We start from the raw sequence: 11,500 nt of genomic DNA, 5'->3' as shown, positions 1-11,500 counted from the left end.
AGGCTGGCCTCAAACTCAGAAATCCACCTGTCTCTGCTTCCCAAGTGCTGGGATTAAAGGCGAGAGCCACCACACCCAGCAACCAACACATTTTAAAGGCTAGGATAATCATTGCTTTTAAGATAGCATTTAAACACATAGCTCAGTAGATAATGCAATGTACTCTGATCAGGTGTAGCGGCACATGTCTTATATACCAGCACTAAGGAACCAGAATGTGTCAGGCCAGGGAAAGCTACATAGGGAGACGGTGTCTCAGAAAACAAAACAAAACAAAGAAACAAAAAAGACCCAAGCAAACAAAAGCAAATCAATACACTTACACACACACACACACACACACACACACACACACACACACACACACACACACACACACACACTGTTTATAGTGAAGCCAACACCAATTGGGAAAGCAGTGCACATGATGGCTTATGCAATGTGGGTTGGGATCATGATACTTCAAAGAGTACTACAGACAATGAAGCGAGCATCTTTAACCATCAGAGAACTCTACCTGGCATTGTCCAGCTGAAGCTGAACCTGCACATGTCTTTCAGAAAGCTGGCTTAGTTCTTTCTCGTGATTCTCTTTGAATGTGCTATACTCCAGTTTTACCAAAGAAAGTTCTTTGTCAGCAGAATTAAGAACAATTCGCAGGTCATGTACCTCACATTTCAAAACTAGAAAATAAAGGAAATCAAGGTCTCAACAGGTCCCTTTACAGGTTCTTTGTATAAAGGAGGCAAATAAATGACAATGTTACCACTGTAAGGACAAACACCAACAACTAAGCACTAAACACCAAATTTTCTTTTTTTCTCCTTTCCTTAGGTCATGGTTGCACCTACATTTCTTTTGCCCCAGCCTGGCCTCATTGTTACCATGTAGCAAGGATAACCCTGACCACCTCACCTTCCTGCTGTCACTTCCTGAGTTCTGGGATTATAGGCATATGCTACCATACCCTGCTGTTCCAACATTTCTGCAGAAACAGGAAGAGTTAACATCTGTTCCTAGTTTTTAGGTCACTTGATGTTTTAAGATATTCTTTCCAGTTGAATATGCAACAAAATTATTAGTATAAGAAAAACTTGAGAGATTAACATATTTGAAGGGGTGTGCTCTTAGCTGTTGAAATGCTTTAGTAATATACCAGAACTTTTCAACAATGGGTTAAACACTTGTAGCCTCAAAAGATTTAACTCCAACTAAAAAGTAGATTAAGTGACTTATAGTTTTACTACAATCTACTGAAAATCTTCTGGAGATAGAATCTCATGCATCCTAGGAAGGCCTCCAAGTTGATGTGTAGCCAAGGAAGATCTTGAACTGCTGAACCTCCTGACTTAACTACTAACTGCTGGATTACCTGGCTTATCTGAAAATGCTTTGATGAAGACAAGTATATACTAAAATAAAAATAGGAAAGATACCCCACACCTAGAAGTATATATAAATAATTCATGCGTTACTTCGTCACTACTAATGCAGCCCAGCTTTCAAATTAAAGACACTTCATTTTTAAAGGACTTTAAAAATGTGTGTGTGTTTGTATATATTTATTTAGGTATGCTTGTTCACATACGTATGTGTGCAGGTCAGAACAGAAACTTGGATATAACTAATTGCTCAGGTGCATTCCACTTTTGTTTGAGACAAGGTCTTTCACTGACCTAGTGCTTTAGTAAGTAGGTTAGATTAGTCTAGTGAACTGGGATCTGTTTGTTGTATTCCATCTTGTTATCACTGGGATAACAGATGTGTGTCACACCATGCTCAGCTTTTTATGTTCTAGGTTTTGAGTTCGGGCTCTCAGTTTAGGCTCTAGGTTCTGAGTTCAGGTCCTCAAACTCATAAGGCAGTAGAATCATCTTCCCAGGGCTGGAGAGATGGCTCAGTGGTTAAAAGCGCTGGCTGCTTTTCCAAAGGTCATGAGTTCAAATCCCAGCAATCACATGGTGGGTCACAACCATCCATAATGAGATCTGATGCCCCCTTCTGGGGTGTCTGAAGACAGCTACAATGTACTTACATATAATAAATCAATCTTAAACAAAACAAAACAAAACAAAACAAAAAAAAAGAACCATCTTCCCAGCTTTTTTTTTTTTTTTTGGAGACAGGGTTTCTCTGTGTAGCTCTGGCTGTCCTGGAACTCACTATGTAGAGCAGGCTGGCCTTGAACTCAGAAATCCGCCTGCCTCTGCCTCCCAAGTGCTGGGATTAAAGGCGTGCACCACCAACCCCCAGCCCCAGCTTTTAAATAAACTAACACTTGTAACATTGATTTGTGACCAATCTTAAAGAAAATTATTTCGTCAAGAGTTTATTTATTATACATTTACCATGGAAATTTAAGATCAATTATCTAACAACAAACAAAACAAGCAAGCCCTTAAAATAAAACATTCAAACAAACAAACAAAACTCAATAATTTAAATTTTAAAAATGATGCTGAGTATCCCCAGTGTCCAAACTTACACTCGTTCTTAGTCTGAGCACCCTGGAGCTGCTTTTCCAGGTCACTCAGCTGTGTGAGATGGTCTTGCTGCTGTTTGGTCCAATCGCTTCTTTCTGATGAGAAAAGCTTTAGGAAAAGTAAATATACTGGAAATGTATGCTAAGACACAATGCAGATCATTAATTTGGTTTTGTATTTAATGTCTAGGTTTTTTTTTTTTTTTTTTGGTTTTTCGAGACAGGGTTTCTCTGTGTAGCCCTGGCTGTCCTGGAACTCACTCTGTAGACCAGGCTGGCCTCGAACTCAGAAATCCGCCTCCCTCTGCTTACCAAGTGCTGGGATTAAAGGCGTGCACCGGGCTGGTGAGATGGCTCAGCGGGTAAGAGCACCTGACTGCTCTTCTAAAGGTCCAAAGTTCAAATCCCAGCAACCACATGGTGGCTCATGAGTGTCTGAAGACAGCTACAGTGTACTTACATATAATAAATAAATAAATCTTTAAAAAAATAAAAAATAAAGGTGTGCACCACCACCACCCGGCTAATGTCTAGTTTTAAGGTAAACGACAAGACAAAACTTGGTTGTTTATGAACGATAATGAAGATGACATTCCAAGATCAGTATGAGAGTGCGGACAGACCATTTTGATTTCTTCTAAACATCCCACTTGCACACCTTACTAAGTGGTGCAGAACTTAGGCAATGAGTATCTGTGTCACTATCAGAGAAGTACAAAAAGTTGACTAGGGCTTAGCAAGGGAATTTTCATCTGGCAATGTTGGGGGTGGGGGAGCTCAAAAGGGGTCAAAGTGCACATAGATTTGTTAAGGAATAATGAAAAGAACTTCAAGAGTGGGAGGGCTTTTAAGGGAGAACTATCCTCATCTCATCATCTCACAGCGCCTTTACGTTGAGGGTTTCAACACCTTCTGAGGCTGTGCTCTGCCCCTTACCTCCTGCATTTGTGCAGAATGGTGTTCTAGCTTGTCGACATTCTGTTGAAGTTTCAGGTTTTTACATTCTTCTTCATCCAGCTTGACTTGAAGAACACTCAGTTGTTCCTGCATTAAACATATTGCAGTCATCAAAAAGGCCTTTACATTTAAAAAAAATGTTTCGTTTTATTTTATGTATGGGTAATTTGCTTGAATATATGTCTATGTACCAACTGCATGCCTGGAGCTCACAGGAGCTCACATCACCTGCAATTGGAGCTACAGAAAGTTGGAAGCCACCAGGTGGGTGCTGGGAATTGAACCTAGGTCCCCTAGAAAGGCAGCTGAACTGCTAAGAGAACTCTCCTGCCCTATCTCTTTTTGGTTAAAGAGACAAGAAACTAAAACAAACTCAAACCTTACAGAAGAAAACACAGGAAAGGACCGCTGGGCCAGACATCTGCAGCAGCTTACACTGGTCATTCCTACTTTTCAAAATTATACTGTGTCTGATTGAAACGGATAAATTTAAGCACAAAGCAAGAAGTGGTTAAAATTCAACCTTGATTTAAATTAGAGTCTAAGCAGCTTGTGGTGGTACATGCATTTAATAACAGCACTAGAGAGGCAGAGGCAGGCAGATCTCTGAGTTCTAACCTAGCTTGGTCTATACAGGGAAACCCTGTCTTGAAAAAGAAAAAAGGTGGGGCGTGGTGGCACAGGCCTTTAATCCCAGCACTGGGGAGGCAGAGGCAGGAGGATTTCTGAGTTCGAGGCCAGCCTGGACTACAAAGTGAGTTAGGACAGCCAGAGCTACACAGAGAAACCCTGTCTCGAAAATCAAAACAACAACAACAACAAAAAAATTAAAATAAAAGAGATGGACATAGGAGCTGGAAAGATGGCTTGGTGGGTACAAATATACATTGTGTGTGTGTGTGTGTGTGTGTGTGTGTGTGTGTGTGTGTGTGTGATTTTTTATTTTACATATATATGAAATTACAGAGGCCCTATGGAAACTTTTTTTTTTTTAATGTTAGATTTAAACATTGATTCTTTAAGAAACTTCCTCAGCGCTGCATGAGGTTATTTCATCACAAAGGCCTCTCTGGCCTGGAATAAGAACATAATTGAGATTTGGAATATCCATTCCAAGTTTTACTGTACAAAGCGGTAAAATTTAATTAACAAACTAGTAGGACCCCAATATAATCAAATCACAAATTACTTCAAATACATTACAACCTCCCTAAAATTTGAGCTATATAAAAAAATCCTATCGGTGCTATCACTTGACATCACTTACATTAGCCAGTGCAATGCTATGCCATTTATACCAGTTCTAAATGGTGAAAATAGTAGAAAACTGGCCATTTCACACACAGAGTGAAATGACACAGAAAATGGAGAATGATTTGCTCAAGAATAAAAACTGAACTAAAAATACAGACAAGCTGGGCAGTGTTGGCACACACCTTTAATCCCAGCACTTGGGAGGCAGAGGCAGGGCGATTTCTGAGTTTGAGGCCAGCCTGGTCTACAGAATGAGTTCCAGGACAGCCCGGGCTATACAGAGAAACCCTGTCTCGAAAAAACAAAACAAAACAAAAAACAAGTCCAAAACCTTCATATACGCAAACTTAAAATTTACAGAGTTAAACTAGTACACAAATTTTATCCAAATGAACATTAATTTTTTTCTTTTTCTTAAGATTTAAGCATTACCTGCACAGTTCGAAGCTCCTCAGAAATGGCCTCCAAAGCTTGTTCACTCATCTCAGGTGGTACTGGCTCATTTAATATATCATTATCTAGTCTGTTAGAGCTCTGTGTACACAGAAAGCCAAAGCTCCCCACCTCAGGGCTTGACTTTGGTACTAGTCTAGAACAAAGTTGATAAGCCTTGGTTGGAGTGGTGATTATCTGCAGAACAATCATTGTAGAAAGAAACATTAGTACAAACGGGAAAATTACTATATTTTATCAACAGGAATAAAAATTAAAATTTTATTCATCAACTTATCAAGAGGATGTATTCTTTATGCATAGGACCAAATAAACAAAGCAGTTCAATACAGTTGCATGCTAAGTTGTAATACGGTTTTAAAAAATGGAACTTGAAGCTGGGTGGGTGGTGGGACCTTAACAAGATCCCATTTTTCACTCATCACATTAGCAAACATTCAAGGGTCCAGGGTTGGGGCTGGAGAGATAGCTCAGCAGATAAGAGTACATATTCTTCCAGAGGAAAGGGTTTGACTCCAGCTCCCACATGGTGACAACCATCTAGAACTCCAGTCCCAGTGATTACAAGCCCCGCTTTTGTACTTCGTGGGTACTGCATGCATATGGAGCATACATGCACACAAAATACTTACATATACAAAATGAATAAATTAAATTTAAACAAACAAAAAGAAACCTCTAAGGAATTCAGGGTGCCCATTAGTAGAGAGTGCTAGAAGACTGCTCCCCAACTTGCTCAAAGGCTGACACGCTAACATGAGCTCCTGGGCAAGTGAGTCTCCAACTGAACCACCACTCATAGGCAGGGGGAACCTGGAAACCATTAAAGGCCACCAAGCCATCCAAAACATAAGAGCCAGGTTGAGGATGTAGCTTAGTGCATTCTAAGTATGTATGAGGTCCTGGGCACAGTCACGGCATGGGATCCTACCCAAAGGATGTAGGGTGACAAGGTTTACAGTAAGAAACACTTCAGATACCAGTTAATATACAAAGAGACCTAGGACCAACCTTTGGCTTTGTTTGTGTGTGTGTATGGTGGTTTTTGGTTTTGTTTTGTTTTGTTTTGAGAGCTGAGGACTGAACCCAGGGCCTTGCTCTCACTTGCTAGGCAAGCTCTCTACCACTGGGCTAAATCCCCAACCTTGTGGTTTTTGTTTTGTGTCAGGGTTTCTCTGTGTAGCCCTGACTGTCCTCGAACTCAAATAGATCTGACTAAAGGACTGTACCACCATCCTTGGCTTAAGACCTATCTTTGAGCCAGGCAGTGGTGGGGCACGCCTTTAATCCCAGCACTTGGGAGGCAGAGGCAGGTGGATTTCTGAGTTCGAGGCCAACCTGGTCTACAAAGTGAGTTCCAGGACAGCCCTGGGATATACAGAGAAACCCTATCTCGAACAAAACAAAACAAAATAAAACAACAACAACAACAACAACAAAAGACCTATCTTTGAATGTTACAAAAAGCATACTGCAAAGCTACACATAGTGGCACACACCTTGTACTCATAGGAGTGGAAACAAGAGAATCAAGAGTTCGAGGCCAGCCTAGGCTACAGAGTGAGTTTGAGGAAAGCTTTGGCTTTGAGAACCTATCTCAAAGAAAAGAAGGAAAAAGAAAAAAAGAGAATTAAAAGAAAAAAGTTCAGATGATAGGAAGCACTGTCTAAAGTTAATGACGAAACAGAATTTGATCCCAAATGTTTTATTACTCCTCCTGACTTTGTCACTGGAGTCTTTCAGAATACTAGGGTGTTCTGCCATCTGTGTTTGGAAATAACTTTTATTAATAAAAGAGACTATTCCAATTTAAATAGATGCCTCAGATACCTACCTTGAGTGTTTCAGCATGTAGTTTATTCAGCTGGGAAACTTCCTGGCGTTTGCAGACTTTTGTTGCCTCCAAAAGGTTTTCAAGATTGAGGTTTGCTTTTTGCAAAGACTGAAGCTCTGATTCTAATTCTAGCTGCTTTTTCCTGATAGACATTGTTAAAACTTAGTACCTTCAGGTAGTAAGAAATGTTAAACATTTGGCTTGAGTCAGAAATACTTCCCAAATCATTACCTTCATTTTCCAGGCATGTAAATCAGGGCTCACAGATTGATGATCATTAAAGGTATTCAATTAGTAAATTGTAGAGCTCAAATTCAAGTCAATATACTGTCAGGTTAGGATTAACCTTGGTTATACTATCAATATAGTTTATCCTTTTATACAAGGAGCATCACATAGGAGTATTAAAAAATCTTTAATTTCTAATAAAAAAATCTTGATTTAGTCTATAACTGTGACTAATTGGTAATGAGTTGAACTTACTCAGCAAATTCAATTGACACTCAACAAATGAGCACCGGATAAAACATCTGCATGATCTACTGCAGATATATAAGTATCTACATGATCTACTACAGATATATAAATATCTACATGATCTACTGTTAGCTATATATAATGAAGAGATACAAGAAAAAAAGTGTTTCCATAGAACAAAACAAATTAGTTGTTAGAAAGGTTCATATTTAAAGCAACATGCCAAGTTATCTATCATTAACATTAAAACATTAGGAAAACAGGTGAGCGTGTGTATTCACACTTTACCGAGTTAATTCTTTGAATTCTTCATATTCTTGCTTTGAATTATTCAGCTCTGTCTGAATTTGCAGGAGTTGTGCTTTTAACTTCTCCGTGTTCGTGAAGAAACTTGATTCTTTTAGTGCTTTGGGAGAAAATCCTTGCAGACCTGTTAAGAAGGAAACCACTCCAGTCTTTGAAAGACAGAAATGACAAGACTCTTTTCCAAGCTCTCCTCCAGGTACAATCTGAGGCACGAAAATAAGAAAGAAATGGACAGGAGGGCAAGTGTGAGAATGTGAGGACACAGATTCACAGGACACTCTGGGGGACAGTGTACACAGAGGTTAGTGAGAGTTGTGTTCAAGGAACAAAGACCACAGGACAGAGAGGTGTAGTTAAGGAAACACACTGTTCCCTAGGATGAAGATATAACAGAGACTAATGAGCACCATGCTCAGATGGAGAACACTGGCATAGCTGAACTTGTGAAAATTGATGCTAGTAGCCATTGTTAACAATAATTTTGAAGAAAAAACTGATTAACAAGGATAATTCTAACTTTGCATATAAAATCTTGAGTTTCTCCACACCCAAATATTGTGAATCTTTTTTTTTTTTTTTTTTTTAACTAATTCAGAACTGAATAATAGAAGGCTTAGAAAATGTAAAAGGAAGGACAAAACCAAACCAAACATCAAACCAAGTCAGCACTCAGAGGCAAGGGCAGGCAGATCTCTGAGCTCAGAGTCAGCCTGGTCTACAGAGTGACTTCCAGAACAGCCAGGGCTACACAGAGAAACACTGCCTTGAAAAAAAATCAAGAAACAAAGATGTATGGAAGGATGGATAGATGGGACAGACAGACAGAGTGACTGAGAAGGGACTGGGGGAAGAGTTCAGTGGCAGAGTGGCTGCTTAGCATCTGAAACCCAACCTTGAGTTTGATCCCCAGTACCACAAAAAGAAATAAAATAAAAAAGCAAAGAGATAAACAATTCAGAATAAACATTAGAATTCTCCTAATTTAAAAAGAAATAAAGAGCTAAACAGTGGTAGTTCATGCCTTGAGGCAGGCAGATATCTGTGAGTTCCAGGACAGCCAAAGTTACACAGAGACCCTGTCTTGTATGAGTGTGATAAAGGAGCAGTAAATGCTGCCTCTGAGAATGGAGCAGAGGATGTTACCAAATCTCAGAGAACTCAGCAGTAAGTGCTACACCATCCCCCGAAGTTTTAGACTTAGTACCAACTAAGGCACTTTTCATCACTACAGAGCATATACAGTATAATCACAATACCAGAACCAAACACTAGTGAAACCTGAATTTGACCCATGGACACTTCTCACATTGGACTGACATTAGCCAAACTGACAAATACTTCAACTATTTATTTATGTTTGAGTAGTAAAAAACTTGAAATGTCCTATACTTTAAACATGAAAATTCCCATTATGATTTGGATTTAAAATGTCCCTGCAGGCTTATGTGCAGTGGAACTGTTCTCATGGGCGATTCTGACCTGTGCTTAACCCTGTTGAATTTATAGGCTCCTGGGCTGTCCGGAAGTAGAAGAACCAAGTCATAGGAGTGTGCTCTGAAGGAGTGTCCTACCCCACTGTTCTCCCCACTTTCTGATCTGTGAGTTGAGAAGCTCTGGTGTTACCTGATATAAAGTTCTACTAACCACAGACATAAACGTAATGGAGCTGGCCAAGTACGGACCAAATCCTCTGAAACCTTAAACCAAACAAATCACCCTGCAAGTTGATTTCTTTTTTTAGATAGTCTGTCATAGCAATGGAAAGCTAACATGCAGGATAAAAATTCATTTTTATCGCTTTCAGCTTTTTGACTAAGATCATATATAAAAATATCTGAATAAATCTTCTACAAAATAAAGCTGTCACTAAAACAAAAAAAGATATATTAATAACAGGCCTTTCCTTGGTATTACAATTAGCTGAACAATTTATTATCTTGTGATGTGGGGAAAAAAACCTTTAAGAATTATTTCTAAAATATAAAGAAATACAGAAAAGACTGGAGAAATGGCTCAGCAGTTAAGAGCACTGACTGATGTTCCAGAGCCCCTAAGTTCAATTCCCAGCAACCACATGGTGGCTCACACTATCTGTAATGGGATCTGATGCCGCCTTCTGATGTGTCTGAAGACAACTATAGTGTTCTCATATAAATAAAATACAATAAATAAAAATAACTCATTTCAGTAAAAAAAAGAATACATTCAATTGCAATAAATTAGCCCACCAGGTTAAAAAGGCTAACCATAAGATACTGCAAATGTTTTTTTTTTGGGGGAGGGGATAGTTTTTTTGTTTTTTGTTTTGGTGACTCTGAACTTTAAAAAAATTAATTTTTAAAAATTCTGTATATGTGTGTATGCCTGTGTATAAGTGTGTGCATGTGAGTGCAGGTGCCCCAAAAGATCCCCTGAAGCTAGAGTTACAAGAAATGTGAGCTGCCTACCTAACACGTGTGGGGAGCCAGACTCAAGCCCTCTGGAGGAATAGCACAATACACTAAACACCCAGCTAGCTCTGCTTTGAATTCCTTTTCTTTTAGGTTTGTTTTCTGAGGTGGGAGTGGGCCTCATTTCATAGTCCAGGTTAGCCCAAAAATGACTATTCCTCAGCCTACTAAATGCTTGGATCTCAGGGGTTCAGCACATGCACACCCTGATAAAACTGTTCCTTCCTCTTTCTCTTTGTATTTGTGGTGTACAGGAGTTACAGGAAGGCCAGAAACTAGCCTCAGGGGTTTTTCCTTAGGATCCACCTGATTGGCTTAAGAGGTTTCCTAATAGACTAGGCTGGTCAGCCAGAGAATCCCAGGATCAATCTGTCAAAGCCTCCCCAGTCTACCTTTTTAAGTAGAGTTCCAAAAACTCAGGGCCTCATGTTTATATAAGCAAGCACCTTACTCACACTATCTTTCCTGTCCTACAGATTAATTCTTCCTTTAGATTTATTTTTGTCCAATGTTCATAGGTATTTTCTCTGAATATGTATGTCTATGCACCACATGTATGCCTGGTACCCAAGGAAGCCAGAAAAAGAGCATTAGATCCCTCATAAAAATGGAGCTCTGACATGGGTGCTGGGAATTGAACTTGGGTCCTCTGGAAGAGCAGGCGGGCTTTTAAGTATTGAAGTCATTAATCCAGCCCCTTTTCACAACAATCATTTCTTACCTTTGTCATTTGTCTCTGTGCTAGACACTTCAGAGAAAGCCTTTTCTAGTCTTGCAATAGACTGGGCATCGATTTCATGGGCTCTTTTCACGGGTGCTAATAACCTCAGTCTTCTATTCTCTTCCCTGAGGGAGTGGTTTTCCATAGCATACTTTGCAAGTCTAGGATGGTGCTCCACCTGTGACATTGAGAAATTGCATACTTCAATATTTACACATTTTCCTAAGTGAATTGGTCTCTCCAAAAGCCATTCAGAAATTCTAGGACACAGCAATCCTGGTTGTACTCTGTTACAGAAAGGGACTTGGCAGTGGTGGGTATAACAAAATGTGTTTATGTTACTTTGGTTGCAACTTCCACCCAAGCCACATAGGACACCTAGCCAAGTAACTCTTCACACAAGGAAATGGCTAAATTAACATACATGAAGATGTAACTCAAAGACACAGCAAGACCCTAGCATGAAAAAGGCTATGGGTTCAATCCTCAGCACAGGAAGGAAGGAAGGAAGGAAGGAAGGAAGGAAGGAAGGAAGGAAGGAAGGAAGGAAGGGAGAGAGGGAGGGA

General features: G+C 39.7%; 1 protein-coding gene across 1 annotated transcript in view; it reads right to left on the bottom strand.

The window, feature by feature from the left end:
* Kif15 (kinesin family member 15) overlaps positions 1-11,500 on the bottom strand; it is a 69,408-nt gene that overhangs the window by 20,750 nt on the left and 37,158 nt on the right. Inside the window, exons 14-20 of the mRNA XM_021207851.2 lie at positions 10,935-11,112; positions 7,746-7,887; positions 6,981-7,122; positions 5,126-5,323; positions 3,419-3,526; positions 2,486-2,591; positions 518-683 (exon numbers count right to left, since the gene is read on the bottom strand). Coding sequence (XP_021063510.1) covers positions 518-683; positions 2,486-2,591; positions 3,419-3,526; positions 5,126-5,323; positions 6,981-7,122; positions 7,746-7,887; positions 10,935-11,112 — 1,040 coding nt within the window. The remainder of the gene's footprint in view (positions 1-517; positions 684-2,485; positions 2,592-3,418; positions 3,527-5,125; positions 5,324-6,980; positions 7,123-7,745; positions 7,888-10,934; positions 11,113-11,500) is intronic.

Source organism: Mus pahari, chromosome 10 (assembly GCF_900095145.1).
Source record: "Mus pahari chromosome 10, PAHARI_EIJ_v1.1, whole genome shotgun sequence".
NCBI classification, from domain to species: domain Eukaryota; kingdom Metazoa; phylum Chordata; class Mammalia; order Rodentia; family Muridae; genus Mus; species Mus pahari.
This window is presented reverse-complemented; position numbering and strand designations above follow the sequence as displayed.